This window comes from Ambystoma mexicanum, chromosome 2p, assembly GCF_040938575.1.
Source record: "Ambystoma mexicanum isolate Mex_15411 chromosome 2p, UKY_AmexF1_1, whole genome shotgun sequence".
Taxonomy (NCBI): domain Eukaryota; kingdom Metazoa; phylum Chordata; class Amphibia; order Caudata; family Ambystomatidae; genus Ambystoma; species Ambystoma mexicanum.
Genome location: NC_090923.1, coordinates 628979560 through 629001369, shown reverse-complemented (window position 1 = coordinate 629001369; position 21810 = coordinate 628979560). Strand labels below are relative to the sequence as shown.

The 21810-nt window shown below is 49.8% G+C and overlaps 1 protein-coding gene across 4 annotated transcripts in view; it reads right to left on the bottom strand.

Annotated features, from left to right (window-relative positions):
• INKA1 (inka box actin regulator 1) overlaps nucleotides 1-21810 on the bottom strand; it is a 347423-nt gene that overhangs the window by 14513 nt on the left and 311100 nt on the right. Inside the window, exon 1 of one of the 4 annotated variants that reach the window (XM_069644152.1) lies at nucleotides 5457-5779. The exons of 2 other annotated variants lie outside the window; for them this stretch is intronic. In XM_069644152.1, coding sequence (XP_069500253.1) covers nucleotides 5457-5507 — 51 coding nt within the window. In that variant the 5' untranslated portion in view covers nucleotides 5508-5779. Of the gene's footprint in view, nucleotides 1-1447; nucleotides 1865-5456; nucleotides 5780-21810 lie in introns of those variants that run through there. One more of the 4 variants, XM_069644154.1, reaches the window with a different exon arrangement.

The following is a 21810-nucleotide window of genomic DNA, read 5'->3' as shown; positions in this document are numbered from 1 at the left end:
ATAAATGCAAACTCAACCCTACAAATATGCGTGCATTTCTACAGCCAGAAATGCACGGAATTCTGCAGCCAAACACACAACACAAACACTACTACATCCATAAGGGACAAGGAAAGGACGCAGAAGACAACATGGCCCATACACATGCAATGCAGCTTTCACAATTTCACACGCAAACACAATAATATGATCACAAACTCAGAGACTTGCACACAATACTGCACTCATAAACCTGCACTCAGTATCGAACACACACTAAAGCCATGAAATGTGTGCACACACGACAACTGTCAGAATCATACGCGGCACTGCAAGCCAGGCCAAAACAAGGGGCAGTTGAGATGGACATTTGCCAGTAGGGGTGGTCCCGTCAAGCCGGGGCTCACTGTAGGGCTGTGGGCCGCCGGGGTCTCATGTGCCGGGGACAGCGGGATAAGGAGGCAGTCGGTACAGGACCATGGTCTCTGGCCTCCTGGTCTCTCTCCTATGGAGCGTGGCAGGAGTATGGGCCACTCCCTCCTGCCACGCAACATGTTAATTGTGATATGCGCATTTCATTATTTAATGACTTGCAGATCGTCAATATTGAATGTTAATGTATTATCGCATTTATTAAAATTCGGCCCGACATTTACGCAAGCATTGTAGGATTCCTTGGCGGGCTCTGGCTTGACCCAAACTAGGAAACGACCCTTCTCATGCTACGCTCCAGTCCTCTGGAACTCCATCCCAGTGGTAATCCGGGTTGATTTAAGTCTCCCTCTTTTTAGGAAAGAACTGACGACATGGCTCTTCCAACTATACCCCCACCCCCTCCATTTATTGTTCTGTGCTAATTGCTACTAAACCTCAATTGATGACTTGTTAAATTCCTGCTACCAATATTTGGCTCCATGACCAGTGCACTCGACAAATATATTGTAATATACTGACATACACACAATGGCAGTCACAAAACACACTCACCCACAAGCAATGCATTAAAAAGGGCGCATACAGACTTTCAGGGAAAAGGAAGACTCGAGTGCAAGAGAAATATCAAACATAAACCTGCAGTCAAAATCACGTGTGGAATAACTAACACAAAACAACATCTAACAGACAGTAGTTAAACAACAAACACATTGACACACACGCTCTTAACTCACTGGCCATAAGCATATGCACACCTTAAGAGACTCCAACAAAAGTAAACAAACATTAGCAACCGTCCACGTGCACAAACATACACACAGACTGCTACAGTCACAAACATACACAAAAAGTGTCACGCTAAAAACCCAATCGGCAAACGCGGCCCTCAAAACGGCTCAGGTAAACACAAAGATTAGCACACGTTGGGGCACTCTACAGTCAAACATACACAACGTTGGAGTCCCAAACATAGATTACATTTAAACACGAACACACAAAAACCTATAATCATCATATGCATGGAGTCACACACCCGCGGTAAAGCAGATACTGCACCGGAGACTGCAGCCGGGCCCCGATGTCACGGCACGGACGCCCGGTCACGCCTTCGCTTCTCTTGGAGAGACTCGTTCGGTCGGATGAGGAAACTGCGCCGCGCTTGTCCCAACAGGTCGAGTTTCTTCGGAGTTCAACAATCGCCACCTTCCTGTTCTGCCTCCCACTCCCAGCTCCCAGAGATGCTTAGTTCACGCCCACCTCCGCCCTCACTGCCACACTCTCCATTGGCCTTTCTCCTCTTCATCGCTCTCCCAATACAGACCTCCATCGCTCTCCCCCTCTGCATAATCAGCCCCCCATCGGTGACCCGCACCCTCCTTATGCTCTTCCCTTTCAATCACCCTCCTATAGCTGCCTTTCCAGCTCCCTCTATGCTAGCTAGATTTCTCCCTCTAGCTCCCTTTCCCCGCCACCCCTATGCTAGATTTCCCCATCTGTAGCTCTTTCCAGCTCCCTCTATGCTAGATTTCCCCCTCTGTAGCTCCCTCTGGAAACAACTCCATCTAAGCTAGATTTCTCCCTCTGTAGCTCCCTTTCCCTGCAAACAGCTCCCCCCTATGCTATATGTTCCCCTCTATAGCTCCCCTCCCACCTCCCTCTATGCTAGATTTTCCCCTCTACAGCTCCCCTCCCATCTCCCTCTATGCTAGATGGTCCCCTCTCTAGCTCCCTTTCCCCATTTTTCCAGCTCTCTCTATGCTAGATTTCCCCGTCTCCAGTTTGCCCCTGAAGCTTCCTTTCTCCACCTTTCAACGCTCTCTTTCACTTTCGCACCTACATCTGCTGCTCACCCACGAGCACGGACACTCCCCCCCCCCACTCCCTCTTCACCCATTCTCTATCTGCACTTGCACATTCTGATTACTCACAAGGCAGAGTAAATTCGTCTTTTCCTCCTTCCAAGCTCTCTTTCTCCACCCCCCTTTCTCCTCCTTTCAATCTCACTCTCTGCTCCACTGTGCCCCTGTAGCTCTCTTTCCCCATCTCCCTCTCTGCTCCAGTCACTCCTCCCTAGATCCCTTTCTTCTTCTTCACCCTCTAGGCTCCATTCCTCATTTCTCCACCTCCCGCTCTGCTCCAATTTGCCTGTGTAGCTCCCTTTCTCCATTCTCTCCACCCTGGATCCCTTTCTCCACTTTTCCACCCCCTCTCTGCTCCATTTCCCCTTTCTCTAGCTCCCTCTCTGCTTCAGTGTGCCCCTGTAGCTCCCTTTCTCCATCTCCCGCTCTGCTCCAGTCCCCCTTTCTCTAGCTCCCTCTCTGCTCCAGTGTGCCTCTGTAGCTCCCTTTCCCCATCTCTGCTCCATTCCCTCCTCCCTAGATCCCTTTCTCTACTTTTCCATCCCCCTCTCCTCTCCATTCCCCCTTTCTCTGACTCCCACTCTGCTCCAGTGTGCCTCTGTAGCTCCCTTTCTCCATCTCCCCCTCTGCCCTCCCCTCCCTTTCTCCACTTTTCCAACCCCTCTTCTCTCCATCCCCCCTTTCTCTAACTCCCTCTCTGCTCCAGTGTGCCCCTGTAGCTCCCTTTCTCCATCTCTGCTGCATTCGTCCATCTGTAGCTCCCTTTCTCTACATGTGCATCTCTCCCTCCTAAAAGCCCTGTTTCTAGCAGCCTTTCTCGTCTCCCACTTTCCCTGGGATCCTCCTCAAGAGCTGTATCCTCATGCTCACCCCTCCATGTACCCATCACCACCTCTCTCGGCGCCTCTCTTCATCCCCCTATCAATGTACATCGCCCCTTCTCTCTTGCCAACTCACTGTCCCCTTCTCCCTCTATCACCTTCAGTAGCTCATCTCCCCCTACCCTGCCTCTCTGGCCATTGCCTCCTTCCTACACGTTGCCCTCTCGCCTCCTTGTCCCCTCTCTGATCTCTCGATGCTGCAATCCCCCTGCTCCTCTCCTCAGCCTCAGTCCCTTTCTATGCATCTCTGATCTTCTGCACATCCTACCTCACACCCATCTCTGCGCCTTCCTAGACTCCAGACGCACACCTCCAAGCAGTCCATGTCCAACCCTGTCTCCCAGCGAAAGAGAAAGCGGCTCCACGGGTTGGCGACTTTTTTTCCCCCCTGAACCCTAAAATACTTTCCCCAAATATTCTAAGAGGGGTCTAATTTTATATTATAAACTCCAATCCTAGAATGTTTCTGGAAAGTGTTCGATTATACCGAGGGTGCATTTTTGGGGAAGGGTCGCCCCCTGGCGGCCATTTCCCAGGCGACTTTGTCACTTGGCACCAAGAGAGCTAAATGCACCCCAGCAACATGGGGGCAGTGCAGCGTAGACCCTTCAGCCGCACCTTCTCCTCTGATAGCACGACCCCCCCTTCCCTCTCTTGGGTTATCTCGGCCTTGATCACCCACCCCCCGCCCTCCCGTCTCACTTAACCACTTCCCTGCGGGCGAGATGTGCTACTCAGAGCCCGGGGCAGCAGCTGCCTGTGCTCGCGGCTCTGCTCCAGATGCCTCAATTAACCATTGCATTGGCTCTAGATCAGTGTGTGGGGGTGTGTGTGGGGTGGGGGCTCCACTCAAGGGAAGGGGTGGTCTAGTCGAGGTGTGAGGCTCTCTAAAATAGGGGGAGGTGCCTGCTCGCAATAGAAAACAAGCAGTGCAATGTTTTAATGGGCCCCACCAACAGCACTTTTATTCAGGGGGGTCTGCATAAAAGGGTTGGAACCCCGGTCCCACATCATAAACGTGCGCTAGTTAGAAATTACTACCACGGGGTGCATCTTCGAAGCGCTGTAAATGTTTTGTAATTAGCCAACGATGACCCATTTTTATCACTCTCAGAAAGATGAAAGGCGGAGACAACTCTGGCCAAGATTCAAAGCTGTGATACCAGCAGTGAGCGCCAAGTCCACTGAGCTATCTCACACGATGATATTTGGCGAAAAGCTCGCAAATGGTTTGTCCTGTCCACTTTCTGTAAAAACCCACAGATTCCGGCCCAATCCTAACCTTGTTCACTGCGAAAGGAAATTCGGGCGGTGTGCGTGGGGGGGTGGGGTGCGGAGGCCGGGTACAGTCAGGGGAGTGAAGTGGTGATTCGTGTCACGAGTCGCCAATCGCAGCCGTGGTACGCTCCGCACAGGCCTGGGTGCAAGTCCACTCTCCGCAGCAACCCAACTCCGCACTTAATATACACTGCAGACGGACCTGTGGTCTTGGCGGTTACATGCTGTGTGCCAGTGTTTGTCAACTCTATGGTACCTCTTTTAACGGCCAGTCAGTGATTACAAGCTGAGTCGGCTGTGATGTAATTCGTGTCTCTAATGTGCAGGCTACACACTCGTCTCTGGGACGGGCGTGCAATCCACTCAGACATCGTAAAGCAAGTTGTCCGATACGCGCTGGCGCCAGGGTATTCCCCTCCAAGGCCAGCGCAGAGCTCCAATATTTGGTGGGATCTAAATGCACAGAACGACAATACCACAGCTAGGGCAAAACTAGAGACCAGTTCGCGGGCGGGATACCAGAACATTCTGGGCTGCAATTTCAATAGAGAGAGAACTCGGCATCCAAAGGCGCGCGGTGCTGACATTGCCACAGCCATAGCTCTCCGTGGCCGTGTGCGTGCGCCAAAGTCTTTTGGCGCACACCCAGAAACATCTGCCCCTGCTCTGTATGGGATGCTTTCTGGTGTTGCGGTGTCTCGTGTGGACCTGAGGCGGCAGACCTCGGGTGCCAGGCAAAACACAGAACACGTGATAAGAGACGTGGTAGTTGAGTGGGTCAATGCGCCACATTTAACATTTCAGCGTGCAATGTGCCGGTCACATTTTCGAATATTAGCGGGCATTTTGGCTTCTTTCAAGCGAGTATCATGCATAACACTTTAGTTTAAACGGCTACCATGCAGTGTAGGAGGACATGGTCTGATGGCACAAACACGCACTGCCACCAGAACGAGCGGCTCGTTGGCAGCGCTGTGCCCGGACACACGTATAAGCGCGCACAAAATCGCGAATGCCAACTTACCACTTCTGTCCGGAGGTGAGAGATGAAGTTGCCAAGCCTGGTGTGGTGCATGCCAGGGTGGTGGGTGGCTCAGCCAGGAAGGACGTGGTACTTCACTCCGTGAGAACTGTCCATGTATCTTGCATTAAAGTGGAAGGTGGGGGGACGTGCAACAGCGTGGCTTATGGGCGCCCCTTAAAGCAACGAGATCCGCAGTGTGGGGGTGAGGCTGGCGGTGGGCTACCTGCATCGGCTCCTGCACGGCCCCTGCTGTTGCTGTCCTGTCTTTGCGCGCACCACTCTCCGGATAGGGGAACGCACACTTCTGGCTCACTCCTCTGTCCTGGGCTCACATTTGGGGACCTGCCCAGGCACGCCCCCGGCATCTGGAGCTGGCCAATCAGAGGCCGCGTCCCGCCTCCCCCACGTCCGCACACAGGAGTTCTGTGTCTCCCCCGCTCAGCTGCTTGCAGGACCGCCTGTAATTTGAGCTCGGCAGTCTGGAGGTAATTAAATTTAGGCTTCGGTTGAAAGCGAGGCAGGGAAATACAGTGCAACATTTCTCACCAGAGCCAAAAGGCAAAACAGAAGGAGTTGATTGAGTCGCTCACTCACAGGATGGGCTCTGCTGTAGCCGAGGAAAGAGAAGTGAGCGTGGGGGCCGTGTGTGCTGTGCAGACAGAGATGGGCGCAGGGTAACTGCACTGCCACCGGGCACAGGTCAAAACATGCAGTGTGTGGTCTGCTGCTGGGGGCTTGGCGACTGTACGCTGCTACGCGGTGCAACGTCAGAAAATGCAATTGCTAGCAAAATCTGACAGCACATGCAACGTCAGATTTTGCTACCCGTCAGAAAATGCCACCATTGGCATTTTTTGACAGTGCTTTTCGTAGCCAACCCTTTGTTGTACGAGGCAGTGCAACATTAACCCTATATTAGCAATGTTTACACCATTTTTGTATTAACCCTATGTTATCAAGTTTAACCCTATGTTGCACAGGGCAGTGCATTAACCTTATGTTAGCAATGTTTACCCAATTTTTGTATTAAACCTATGTTATCAATTTTAACCCTATGTTGTACAGGGCAAAATACTACTGATAGCATTTTTTGACAGCATGCTTTTCGTAGCCAACCCTTTGTTGTAAGAGGCAGTGCAGCATTAACCCTATATTAGCAATTTTTACACAATTTTTGTATTAACCCTATGTTATCAATTTTAACCCTATGTTGTACAGGGCAGTGCAGCATTAACCCTATATTAGCAATTTGTACGCAACTTTTGTATTAACCCTATGTTAGCAATTTTTACCCTATGTTGTACAGGGCAGTGCATTAACCTTATGTTAGCAATTTTTACCCCATTTATGTAGCGATATCAAAATCTGACAGGAGCCTAAGCAAAATCTGACCACACGTAAAGTCATTTGTTGCTGCCCTGCAAAGCCGCCTGTGAGGAATTCTACCAATTTAACCCTACGGTAGCTTGGCGCCGTCTTTCCCGGGCAATTGGAGCTGTGTCTCAGCAATTTGAATCCTATGTTGCGTCATTTATGTAGCAATAGCAAAATCTAACGGCATCCTAAGCAAAATCTGAAGGCAGCGTAAGCAAAACCTGATGCTGCTAGGGGGCTTCCTGTGTCATCATGGGCTCACGCACAGCCCAGTTGCTCCCCCATACAGGCCTGGAGAGTCCCAATGAGCCACCATTCGACTGCCCTGTACCTGCTCATCCAGAGCAACCACAATCAATAGCAAGTGCAGGCTCTTTGTCATTACCACAACTCCTCACCAGTTAAGGCAGTGAACCAGGACACAGCCAGTATGTGTGACTTCATTTCTTTTTAGTTCATCTTTATGCAGCAACAACTCTCTCTGTCCTCACCCTCACACTAACCACCGTACTACTTTCCTTGCATTCTCTTCTAGTCTTCTCTGTTCACATTCCACACCTATAACATTCCCTCTGCTGATATTACTAACACCGTGAGGAGGCCCCCTTTCTTCTAGAGGACTTTATTCTCATGTCCACTTACCATATTCTATTATTACTCAACTACACTTTCCGTATTCTAATATTACTCAACTAGCTTTGTATTGGCAAGTGTGAATGGTTCAGTTAGTCCCCCTCTAGTGCTCTATATGAGCATGGGTTGACCCCCCCCCCCGGATTGACGACACATTGGCCCTATTAGGCATGAAGATTTGTTTGTTCTCCTGGCCAGAAAGACCATTTGTCTGTCCTGGGCTTGAAGACGCGCTGGCACGCTGGGGCTTGAAGACAAAGATAGGCCCTTCCAAGAGCCAGAAACTGATGATGTGATGCATCGGCAGGGCCAGAAACTGAAGAGCGGCACCACTCACCTTGGTGTTGAGAGTTAAACCATGGTCAAGTTGGTTTACCCAGGGTACTGCACTCCTCATCTTTCCACTACCCGTCTCTACTTTTGATGGGTTAGTTATAAGGTTAAGATGTACAACCGGGCGCCAGCCAGCATACTTCTTAACAGACACGGGTCTTCTTCCACAGTATTTACCTTATTTTCAGGGTCCACCTTCTGCACTTCTTCCTTGCTCCACCTCCCTTTTCTTCCTCAGTACCTCTCCCAAAATGTTCCTCCACCGGTGGCCCTCATCCTCCTACATAGATTTTGTCTGTACCGTTCAAACTGTTCTCCAAGTAATTTCCTCCTTTCTCTTGTGTCTCACCTTCCATCTCTCTCCTTTCCCCGTGCTAGTTTTCCCCTCTTCATGCTGCTCTCCCCTCTTGACACACCTTCACCTTCCTCTCCCATCCACCTCTCTTTAAGTCTTACTCTCCTTCCACTCCCTTTGCCTTCCTTCTTCCTCTTTTACTCCGCTCTTTACTGCAACGCTTGTTTTCAAACTCCCATACTAGGCCTTCTACCCAAGCATCCCTGTATAGTCCTGCCCCTTTTGAAACTGAAAAAGGAAGGGTGTTAATGAATGTGCCCAAGTCCTTGTGTGTACGTGACAAAGTGATGGGCTCTTCTGAGTAACTCATCTTCAGATCTAGTGAATTGTATCAGTTATAAATTGTCAGCTGCCAACTTGAAGTCAAGCAGCGCTGTCATGGTAGCTGCCTGACCCCACCATGGTGCCTCCTGCAAGCAGCTGCACCATAACTCTGCCAACCATGAACCTCATCTGCCAACTTCATTGCATACCCTCAAGCTCAAGTATGTCTTTTTCACAGTCCATCCTGCAGACTGTATATTCAAATGTACTTTTAGTTGGATCAAAGACGATACCCTCAGGCCTTTTGGCCTTCTAATGCAGAGTTGTTCATTCTTCAAAACTCTACCAGGTCTTGATTTACAGACTGGTACCTGGCAAAGGATGAAGTGGATAGGGTAGACGCCTTGGGAATACCTTATATACTGGCTATTATCTTTCTGAAGTTACAGGCCCCGCAGGGCCTTATAGTTCCATTTCCATGTGTCCACCTAGAAACACGCTCACAGTTCTCTCCTTTTTTTATGCTGTCACTTAGTTCATTGTTGTACTCAATACGTAATTCTTTTCATTGACGGTTTCATATTTTCAGTCATTTATATTCCATGAAAGTATTTATATTGTTAAAGTAGGCCTTATTTTTATTTATTATATTACTCGAGTTATCAGTTCATGGTTCTTAAATATTAATCAAGATTTATAACCATTTAATTGGACCAAAAGTGTAAGATATCTTAGCCAATTGCATAATTATGGATCTATGTGTTCTAATTGAACCTGAACTAATAGCATTTTTTCCAAATGTTTTGTACCTAATTTTTTTAAATGTCAGATTGTGGAGTAGGTCGCCCCTCTACCTCCCTGTGATATTATGTGGGCAAAGCCTCACCGTTAGCTGAGGGCCCCAATGGGGCTGGCTGTATATCCAAGCACGACACAGACACACTGATTGTCTGTCTCCAACTGTCCCGTTTTCGTGGGAAGTCGGCTCCTTTATTCACTTTCCTTGCGTCCCAACGTAGTGTCAAGACACCTCTAGGGCCTTTCCTTACATACCACAATCCCCACCCCTTACACAATCCAATATGGCCTGACCCCAACCCACCATCTACCTTTGGTGGTATAAAAAATGTAAAAGAATTGAGGGGAGGGGAATTTTTTGCCCAGGTAGGTGTACCCACACATGAGGTACTGTTTTCATCCGGACACCTGTGGGAAGGTAGGACATGTGTTGTTGGCGGTGTGTTTCAGTAGTTTCCAGGTGGGACATGTCTGAATATTGTGTTTTTTCCCCTAAATTTCAGACTTTACCAGGCTTTTGGGTAATACATTCTAGGGCGATTCAGACCTCTGTTGGTTCCCATGGGAGTCTTGTTTTCAGAAATGCATGGGGTTCCCTGTTTTCCTTGGTGGCTACGACACCCCAGGCCCAAATCTCTAGGTTGTGCACAATAGCAAATTCCTGCAAAATCTGTTCTCCCGTGGTTTAGCCTTTTCCCTTGTACATGTGAGGTACAGTTTTCATCGGGACACCTGTGACAACACAGGAAGGTATGACATGTGTTGTTGGCGGTGTGTTTCGGTGGATTTGAGGTGGAAAATGTCTGAACATTGTGTTTTTTCCCCTAAATCTTTGACTTTGCTGAGGCTTGTGGGTAATACATTCTGGGGCGATTCACACAAGTCGGACCTCTCTGGATTCCCACGGGTGTCTTTTCGGAAATGCATGGGGTTCCCTGTTTTCCTTGGTGCAACACCGCAGGCCCAAATCTGTATGTTGTCCACAAGAGAAAATTCCAGCAAAATCCTAGCTCTTACAAGGAAAAAACCACAGGCTTCTTTGTACATCATTTTATTGGCATTTTCTTAAAAAAACACAAAATGTGCTCCCTTTTTGGTTATTTTCTCTCACCCCCAAACAGCAAACTAGTATTCCTTGGTGGCTTTATGACCACCTACATGGGTGAAGAAAGGGGGCCAAATATGGCAGAGAAAGGGATTGGCACTGGGGGGAGGAGGGGACCATTGGCAGTTAACGGGTTAAAAAAAAGCACACATTAGCTTAAAGAAATACATAGAAAATTGGGTAATGGAAGTGTTTTTATTATGACAAGTGCTTACACTGTAAAGCAACAAATAATACATATGCATGTGTAGACTGGATACATAGTATACATTACACATTATATTTGGCAATTGCCTATTTAAAACCAAAGATGGAATTGGTGGAGCTATATGGAGTGAACCTGCTTTACCTGGGGCTATTGGAAGAAAAGGAAGCCAAATAGTGAAACATTTGTGGGAAAACATTTCTCATAACTGCACATGAAAAGCTGCAAGAATTTGATAACAGAAAAAGTAAACCAACCGTCCCCAAGCCTCACTTCAATTGCGGGGAGCCCCAGCGAGGTCCCAGTCCCTCCCCAGAGGGAAAAGCTCTAAAAGGGGCCTGGTCCAGAGCTCCAGGGGGGCTGGCTTTGGGTGCCTGTCTCCCACGTGGGTTGTCTGTCCCAGAGCCCAGCGGCGGTTCTAGGGAACCCCAGCGGGGTCTAGTCCAGAGGGAAAAGCTCTAAGGCAGATGGGAAAGCTCTAACTTGGCCTGGCCAGAGCTCCAGGGTGGCCGGGGGTGCTGCCTCCGGCCACATGCCTGGCATGTGGGTCGTCCATCCCCCTCAAGCCCAGTGGCAGTCCTGGGCTTGAGGGGGATGGACGAAGGGTCCCGTCCCTGCCTGGAGGGAAAAGGTCTAAAGGGCCCCCTGGCTAGAGATCTAGGACAGCCGGGGAGGGGTGCTGCCGCCCCCTGCCCATTTGCACCTGCCAGTCCCTTGCCAGTGGGGCCTAAAGGCCCTTCTCGTCCGGTCCGATTGGAAAGCATTGCACGACCGGATGGCTCTCTGTGTGTAGGGTGGCCAACTTTCTGAAATCATTTCACAGGACACTTGCCCACAAGGCGGGGGAAATTTTCCCTCCAGGGAGGCACAGGGACCATGCGGGGCTCCCTGCGACCGCTGCTGGGCTTGGGGACTTAGGCACACACGGGTGACACTTGCCATCGGGCCTAACCCATGAATGCCATAGAACTCAGGGTCGGCCACTCTTTGCAGTTCTAGTCCCACAGAGGAAAGGGGCCCGCTCGGGGGCACCCCTTGACACCAGCATTGCGTTTCGGACTTGGTCTCACACGGGATTACACAGAGGACGGGGAAGGCGCAACGGCTGCCCCAGAGCTCCGGCCGGGCCACGTTTCTAGCCTCTACCTGTGCAGAAGTACGGGGACCCCGCAGGGTCGCTAATTCTATTACTTGCACTTGACTTTAGTCGGAAACAGAGGCTGGAATTTCTGTTTCCGATGTAGATCTGTACGTTCGGTGGAAGTTCTGCACTCGGAAACAGCGTCGCTGGGGCCAGGACTTTAAAGCACAGCCTCCGTGCACTAAGCCGCCACCGGCAAACCATGGCCCAGACTATCTTCCCTGCATCGGTCCAGGCGCGGAGCAGGTGTGTACCACCTGCGCCACAGAGCCCCCTGCTGGGAGTCACTTCCACACAGACTATTAAGCCCCCACCTAGTGGGGGCTTATGGAACCCAACCAGAGACAAATGTAGGAGTCAGCCGGGCCAGCCACCACTGGGGGCACCTGGTCCGACTACCCCAGCCCCTCGACCAGATGGCCCGGTTGGGGCCCCAACCAGATGGCTCACGGCCGTCAGGCCGTGCCCGCCCTGACGCCACCGTCCAGGGCTTAAGGCACTACCGCCTCTGCGTGCTGGGGCTTACGTTGCCATGCCTCTTCCCAGCCTGCCTCTTAAGTGCTGGGTCAAGCCACTCTGCCTGCCGCTGGCTGGGCTGGGGCCATCTGGTCTGCCAGGCTGACCGGGAAGGGCAGAGAGTGCCCCCAACCAGGCCGCACACCCCCACGGGTGTGCACCCAGGGTGGGTGGGAGTTTCCTGTGCACCCCGTGGCACAGCAGAATGAAGTCCTTGCGGCACCACTGCAGTGCCTTTTGATATATCTTGGCTCAGAGGAAGACTTCCAATAGATCGCAGCGAGGTGGCTGCTCTGCTACTTAGGAAATCTTGACCCAGAATCAGGTTGTGTACGAATGATTTATCACTAGGTTCCCCACAAACATGCAGTGCACTACAGGCGAAAGAGGTGGCCCCCTTCTCTTCACACTCGAGGAGTCAGGGGAGCAGCTCTACACACCGGCCCAGAGGCCGTCTATCTTAGGCCAACCGAGGCTCCACAGCGCTGCGGTACCGTTACGGTTAGGGGGAATTCTGACTTTGAGGCGTTTAGTCATAATCCCACAGATGGTAGCTTCACCCCATTGGCTCCTCAGCCAAGCACATACCCCAATTGTCGGAATCTGCGGTTCCTCTCATACTGAGCAGGAATACTATTGCAACAACAGATCATCAGTAGGGTAAAACTAACCTGTCTCACGACTGTCTAAACCCAGCTCATGTTCCCTATTAGTGGGTGTACAATCCAACGCTTGGTGAATTCTGCTTCACAATGATAGGAAGAGCCAACATCGAAGGATCAAAAAGCGACGTTGCTTCGAACGTTTGGCCGCCACAAGCCAGTTATCCCTCTGGTAACTTTTCTGACACCTCCTGCTTGAAATCCAAAAAGTCAGAAGGATCCTGAGGCCACGGCCTGTATTCATACTGAAAATCGAGATCAATCAAGCTTTTGCCCTTCTGCTCCATGGGAGATTTCTGTCCTCCCTGAGCTCGGTTTAGGACACCTGTGTTATGGTTTGCCAGGTGTACCGCCCCAGTCAAACTCCCTACCTGCCACTGTCCCCAGAGCGGGTCACGCCCAGTGGGCGCCGGGTGCTTGATATATGATATGATATGGCATTTATAACGTGCCTATACACAAGTGTTTCAAGGCACGACGAAGCAAGCGGAGGGGGAACAAAGGGAGGACAGACAACGATCCTACTAGGCCAGGTGTCATTCAGATCGCGCAAGTGCATGGGATGGGGAAAGGGGGAAAGTGCAGGGGAAGAGACAGTGCAGTACATGAGCATAGAATAATAACAATAAGTAAAAGTAGCGCCCAACAGGTGGCAAGTGCCAAGGTAAGTGCAGACATCAGGTGTCAAGAATTGGTAGTGGGACTGTAGGGATACAGAAACAGTCCCCAATTGCGGGGGTTGCCAGGCAGGCAGTGCTGGTGTGCGTGAACTGGCGGGGGAGGGACCTGGGCCCGAGAACAGAGGATGGCCAGGTAACCTGGAGCCAGAAGTGAGAGTCCCACAGGGCTTCCTCACTGGGTAAGTTAAAAAATAATAAGAGCAGTGGTATTTCACTGGCGGACTGAGGGCCTCCCACACATCCTACACCTCTCATGTCTCTTCACAGTGACCAACAAGAGTGAATCACAACGGGTCTTCTGTCCCCGCTGATTCTGCCAAGCCTGTTCCCTTGGTTGTGGTTTAGCTAGATAGTAGGTAGGGACAGTGGGAATCTAGATCATTCATTCATACGCGTCAATAATTAGATGACAAAGCATTTGGCTACCTTAAGAGAGTCAAAGTTACTCTTGCCGTTTACCCAGGCTTCATTGAATTTCTTCACTTTGACATTCAGAGCACTGGGCAGAAATCGTGTCAACACACACCGTGGGCCTTACGCGATGCTTTGTTTTAATTTAACAGTCATATTCCCCTGGTCCGCACCAGTTCTAAATCAGCGGCTAGGCCTCAGCCGAGGCAGAATGCCGGCCCTGAACCCTGGCAGGGGAATGGAGAGAGGTGACCACCGCAGCTGGGGAGATCCACAGGAAAGACCTAGCTCACATCCAGAGTCGGCGCCGCCCTCCGGGGAGGAGACATCTCGTCCTGCCGCAGCGCGCGGCCAGCCCCGCTTCGCACCCCAGCCCGACCGACCCAGCCGTTCCCCGAAGTTAAGGATCCGACTTGCCAACTTCCCTTACCTACATTGTTCCAACATGCCAGAGGCTGTTCACCTTGTAGAACTGCTGCGGATATGGGCCACGGCCCGGTGCGAGATTTACACCCTCTCCCCCGGATTTTCAAGGACCAGCGAGAGCTCACAGGACGCTGCCGGAACTGCAATGCTTTCCAAGGCTCGGGCCACTCTCTCGGGGCAAACCCGTTCCAGGGTGCCCAGCCCTTCACAAAGAAAACAGAACTCTCCCCAAGGATCCTGCCAGCTTTTCTGGGATCATTTGCGTTATCGCACTGGGTGCAACGAGGGCGCCCGTCTCTGTCACTCAGAGTTCAGGGATCTTAACCCAACTCCCTTTCGATCGGCTGAGGGCAACAGAGGCCATCGCCCGTCCCTTCCAAATTGCACTCAACAATTTCTTAGGACCGACTCACCCATTTTAAACTGCTGTTCACATGGAACTCATCTCCACTTCAGCCTTCAAAGTTCTTGTTTGAATATTTGCTACTACCACCAATATCTGCACCTGCAGCAACTCCACCCGGGCACTCACCGGTCTTACGTACGCCCCGCAGCGGCCCTCCTACTCGTCGCAGATTATCCTCCATGGCTCTCAGCGCCGGCCGGGTATGGGCCAGATGCTCCAGCGCCATCCATTTTCAGGGCTAGTTGATTCGGCAATGAGTTGTTACACACTCCTTAGCGGATTCTGACTTCCATGGCCACCGTCCTGCTGTCTATATCAACCAACACCTTTTCTGGGGTCTGATGAGCATTAGCATCGGGCGCCTTAACCCAGCGTTCGGTTCATCTCACAGCGTCAGTTCTGTTTACCAAAAGTGCTGCCTTTCCTTTGGTAATGCGAGGTAGACCTTTTTAACTTGGTCCTTTGTGTTACTTGCAGAAACCCCACAATGGGTTGCTTTTCAGTGTGAAGTTTCTGTTATTTTTTTTAATTAAGGCTGGCAGGTCATTTTTCGCATGGGCCCTTCAGTTCCATGGTTTTGTGGCCTTTGGTCACACCCCACAGACAGTATACCCTAATAAAAGAGACAACCTTGGAGGTATGATGCCTGCCCAATGTCGAGAGTCATAATTCCTCCAACACTGGATACAACATGCCCACAACATTGGGGAGTGCATGTCTCAGAAACTGGAGCAACAGCTTAGCACAAACACCTTTGACAACATACCCCCCTGACAGTGGAGAAATAGCATAGCCCCTAAACTAGAGACAGCCTACCCTCCCACAACATTGAAAAGAGCATACTCCCATTAATGGATAAACAGCTAAACCACAACACTTGAGAGACAGCATAGCCCCAACAGCAGAGAAACAGCCTAGTCGCAACATTGCAGACAGCATACCCTCCATCATTGGAAAGGAATAATACCTTCGACAATGGAGAGGCAACATAGCCATAACACTGGGGACAACATACTCGGGACTGGAGAGAAAGCATAACTATAACAATGGAGAGACAGCATAGCCCCAACACTGGCGACACCACATCCCGAGGGCCCGATTCATGGAATCCTTAACACAGTGCAAAGTGACCATGCACTGCCATAAAACACCCTGATTCACAGAGCGGTGCAAAGTGTATTTAGCAGTGAAAAGTGACTTTGCACCAGCGCAAAGTCATTTTGCACTGCAAAAATACACTTTGCACCGCTCTGTGGATCAGGGTGTTTGTTGCCAGCGCAACTTAGCACCATGCTAAAAATTCCATGAATCAGGCCCCAAGACTGGAGAAAAAACATACCTACAACAATGGAGGGACAGCGTAGCCGCAACACTCTGGGCAACATACCCTGCAACATTGAAGAGAGCATGGGCCTCATTACGAGGTCGGCGGTAACCTGCCGGTGGTACCGGCGGGTTATCGCCGACCTTGTAACACTGTTTCCGCCGCCTGATATCCCAGTGCCCCCGGGACATTATAAGTCCCGGTGGCCCCGGATGTCAGGCGGCGGAAATTGTGTGTCCCCGCTCCCGTGGAGTCCCATAGGAGTCCCATTGCTAACGGTGCCAGTGCTTCTGTGAAAAACATGCCTGCAGGGGCCGGTGCTCCCAGCAGGTCAGACTTGCCGGGAGCACCAGCCCCTGCAGGCATACCCGTAGTCTGGCGGTCTGGAAAGGGTGCTGGTACGTTACTACTGGCACCCTTATTTTCAGACCGCCAGACTTCTAATGAGGCTCCATGTCTCCGACACTAGAGGAATAGCATAACCGAAATACTGAAGATACCATAACCTAGAACATTGGAGCGAAAACATACCCCAATCATCCCTCCTTACACTGGAGACACTCTATTGCACAACATGGAAGAGACAGCATGCCTACACCACTGGAGAAACAGCCTGCCCCATATACTGGAGACACCACAACACATTACATTTAAGGACAGCATATACCAATATTGGAGAGATAGCATATATCCAAACACTGGAGACACCATAACCCTCAACAATGAAGAGACAGCATACCTACAACACTGAAGAAACAGCATAGTCCTAATACCGGAGTCACCATAACCAAAAATATATGAGAGTCAGCCTACAGGCAACATTGGAGAAATAGTACACGTCCAAACACTGGAAACAACCTACCCCCAACATTGGAGGGACAGAAACCCCCCAACATGGAAACAGTATATCCTCAGCTTTGGAGACAGCACACTCGACACTAGAGACAAAATACTGTTAATATTCTAGAGACCGCACACCTCCAACACCGGAGATAACATGGCTCAGACAATGGCAGGACAGCATAAGCCCAACACCAGAAACAGCATGTCCCCTCTCCCGGAAAGACAGCATGCCTTGCAACAATGGATTCAGCATGCCCCAAGACTACAAAAACAGCATAGGTCAACGCTGGAGGCAACATACCCAACAACACTGCAGAAGCAGCATACCTCCCAACCTACTCTCAGGTAACGACAGGCACAGCACAGTTACTGGTGGCTCACTTCCCCCACATTCAAAGATGGGCAGTTAAGGCAACTCTCCTCACTTTCCAACCATTTCTTGATTTTTCACTGCTTGGCCTCTCCTTTTATAGTTTGACGCCTAGTTTGCCGTTGGCACAGCTCTTACCTTCATTTTCCTCCAATTTTAATTGGCTTTTGGACTTTCAATCTGGTACACTCTACCAGCATGCTCTGTGTGTTCTTCCCTCTCACGTGGGCATCAAATGCCCTATAACCTGGCATTTGATGCTAGACCTGCCGGATTGGGTGGGGGTTTGGCGTTCTCCTCAGCTTGGTGCAGCGCTAACAATTGAGCTGGTGCTGTCAGCAGGCTGGGACAGGCATGCCGGATTCCTGTGGGTCAGCAGATTCAGCCTTGCTGCGTCTACTGAGTCCTCCATGGAGACCACTCTATCTGAGGGATGCCTGACTGGGGGACAGTTCGACTGGAGCACTGGTGGGTGAACAGCAGCTGGTGCAGGAGTGGAGGCATGGTGAGAAGGAGCTGAAGCTGTAAGAAAGGTCGGCCTGTGATCAGGGTGGGGATCTTTCTCTGTCTTAGCCTGGGTGCTGCGCTGTGGCCTGGCTGTGGTTGTTGAGCAGGTGCTGGCGGCTTTGCCATCGTGGTGTGGGTGGCTCTTGTCTTGTTGGGTTGCTCAGGTGAGAGACAGGCGTTCGCCTGCCTGTCTGGGTTTGGGAGTTGGTGTGAGAGAGCGACTCCAAAGAGTGCTGCAGCTGCTGGGGTCTTCCTTCAGAAGACCACGTAACCCCAGACTGTTGCAACCAGGCCCCAAGGTTTAAGGACATGAACTACGTGGAAAAGCAGCACACAGCCAACAATGAGCCTTACATCAGATTCATTCAAGAAAAAAATGGCTGAAGCCCATGAGAATACTCGCTTCATGTGCAGCAGAGGGAGCATGATGGGTACCTACTTCTTCTCACCATGAGCAATTGTTGGACTATTAAAACTGTTTAGAGCTTTTTAGGATTGCCCCCCAGACCCCACACTGTTAGTGATCATTAGATGTAGGGGGTTGTTTTTGGTCCTGCAGCATTAATTATGTTGCTCGACTCTCATTTTCACTGAACTTATGGATCATCAACACATTAAGCCTCATAACAAGTGTGGCTGGTCTGGTTAAAATGCCGGTAATCCCGGCTCTGGCATTTTTACCAGACCGGCACGCTACAATTTTGCCAGCGGGGGCCACGGATCTCCCGGCAGGCTTGACCTGCCAGGAATTCAGGCCTCTACCAGCAAACAAATGACTGAATCACTGGCACCATTACTAACAGTGCCGATGATTCAGTTAATCCCTGTCCCATGGCCATGGGAACTTAGCATCACTCTGCTGCCTTTAATATCCTGGTAATACCAGGATATCAGGTGGCAGAGGCGGTAAGGCTGGGTTGCCGGTATCCCGCAAGAATTACCGGCGGGATACCGGCAACCCTATAATGACCCCCATTGTCACTTCTGTTTTGGTGTTCTCCTGTTCTTTTTTCTATTGCATCTCTATGCTTGGTTTGGTCATATTATAATTTGTGCCATCTCATACATTTTTATAAAGCACATTGGTGTAAGGCACTATAGAAGTAAAAATAAAGCAAAACAATAGGCTACTTTTGAGTAAGCATAACCCCATCACCAGGGACCACATACCGACCAGAAGTAAGGACATGTGTGTACTTGAACTTCGCTGGCACATGAAGGAAAACCCCAAAAGACAGGCCTTCTAAATAGATGCCTCAACACTCTGGAACCACCTCTCGTCAGCATCTGACTTGCCCTCACACTTCTACAGTTCCCAAAGGAGCTCAAGACCCCCCTCTTTGATTTATGGCTCCTCCCTAACAACTATGGCCACACACCCTCCACTCCACACCCTACATGAGACTGTGCGATCTGCTTCTCCCCGTCTCCTCTCCGAGTTGACTGTAGGTCCATTGTTTAAAAAAATGTTTTTATGGTTGGTTTATTTCAAACCTTTCATACAAATTCACACATTGTCCATCTCATTAAAAACAAGGAAAAGTCATGTAGATCTCCAAACTACAGTCACAAGCATTTTCCTTATACAAAATCTATGCCCAGTCTATTTACAAAAGCCCAATCCATCATAGTAGGACGCCCAACCGTTTGGTTACTATTGGGCAACATCAGCACTTCTTCCAGAAATTGCATCACCCCTATAATGGCTACTTTGCTATCACCAATTAGAAATGTGTTCCACCATTCCTTGTGGGTTAAAGACTTGCACCCTTTACTAGCCTCATGCAAGTATTTTCTCCTCATACCATTTGGGGCTTCACAATCCATGATAAGATGTACAAGAGACTCGATCATGGGGGAATGACCACAGAACCGACAATCAGTGGAGAGACCACCCAACATCCTCCTTTGGCTTAACACAGTTGGTAAAGTACTCAGCCTTAACCTTAAAAAAAAATTGCGGTATCAGGAACAGGAGAACTTAGACAGGTACATAGGAAGTCGGTACACCCCTCTACCTTCCAGTCCAAAGTTCAGGGCTAACTTGTATTTAGATCTGAGTGCTATCATATCGATCCAGTCTTGATAAAGTAGTTGCTTTTTTATCTTTCCCCGGAGTCCTCAACAAGATCTCCTCCGGGACTCCAGGGACCTCCACCCAAGACACACATTCCGCCTTCCAGCAGTCTAACAGGCCTTCCCTCCTCTTACTAAGATCGCTTTTTAGTATTTCAAAAGGGGGGGCTCTATGTCGATACACTTCCCACAAAATGCCAGTATCTTCCACTTGATTACTGATCGCATCAATTGAAGCCCCAATTCAAATCTAATCATTGCGTTTGGGGTCGATTGGGGGAGGCAAAGCACTCTCTTCCAAAAATAACCCTCAATGATCTCCCAGAAAAGGTTGGGCCACCTCCGGATGGTCTCTGCACCACAAATCAGGACGGGCCAAACCTTTTGTTTAAAGAAGGTGCATACAGGCATCAGGGAGAATTTTCGTAGCATGTTATGTAAAATTAGCCCGTCTTTTGAATTTGAGTCTAATATTCTCCGTCCACTGTTTTTCAATAGTACTTCGATTCAAGGTCGCACCTAGATAGATCATAGTGTCCACACACCCAAGCGGAAACTTGCCTGTCTTTTTGATATTTATCCTCAGATAGTTTGGCTCAAAGTATTTTATCATTCCATTCAGTCTTCGCTGGAGTCCTGTTTGCATCTGATCCAGGATAACAATTTCACCAGCATAGAGGATCCAGGGCATAGGCTTGTTATATAACCTCGGGGGAAAAGACTGGATAGAATCCTGATCTTCCTGCCAGGAAGAGGTTAAATAGTGCTGGGGCCAAGGAACAACCCTGTTTCAGACCCCTATATGTCCAGCTTTTATCAGAGAGAAGTCCCTGGGCAGAAAGTCTAACCCACACGCTTGTGTTAGAATATAGGGACATAATTGTTTGTATCAGATCTCTCGGACAGCCCCAACACAACAATTTACCCAGGAACAATTCCCTGCTGACACAGTCAAATGCCTGCTCAAGATCAATGAATGCCACATATAGGTTAGATTTTACCTGGAATGCTCGAGCCTTTAGTGCATTCAGCAGAAAGAGGTTGAGATTTGTCCCCACTCCCCTGAGGAAATCAGTCTGTCTCAGATGCAGACACCCAACCTCTCTAGCCCATCTAAGAAGCTGTCACTGTAGGAGAGAGGCAAACATCTTTCCCAAGGTGTCCAGGAAAGCGATCAGGCGATAATCCGATGGATTTTTCCGTTCGCCCTTCTTGAATACCGGACTGAGTGCCGACCTCTAGGAATCTGGCACTTCCTTACAAACCAGGATTTGTTCAAACAGCAAAACGCAGAATTCGGCTCATTGTTCCGGGTTCTGCCTTAATATGTTGTTATTAAGGCCATCCGTGCCGGCAGCCCGAGATGTGTTCAATTTTTTATTAAATAGAGGATATCCTCTTTATCAAATTGGATATTCTATTTTGAACCAGGTGTCTTTCTACTGGAAAGTTAATTCTCAGCCTCCATCGCCACGGCCAGTCCCAAGTATCTGGGCCCATTCGGGTTATCCTCCCTAAGCAGCCCCTTGGCAATGAAAGACGAGAAGTGCCCAACCCATTTGACCTCAGACACCGCAGGTATCAGGCTTGCCAGTTGGTGACTTTCGTTATTATTTAACACAGCCCAAAGGTCTCTAGTATTTTTTTCGCTATTATTTTCAATATTACCTCTGCATCATGCTGCATGCGAAGGGCTCTAGATGATAGCAGTCATTTCCGATACTCTTGCTTAATTTTCCTTATTAGGTCATATGTATCAGACCTGACCGCTTGGCTCAGTTTCCTCACATCCGCCCAGTATATTTTCCTTTGTTCCGCCAGGTCTTTATTGTAATGGTGTAACGTTGTAGCCCCCACATAGGGACTCGCGGACCGTGTGGATTTAAACTGTAACAATAGGCCTTTGTAGTTTAGGGACGCCCTCC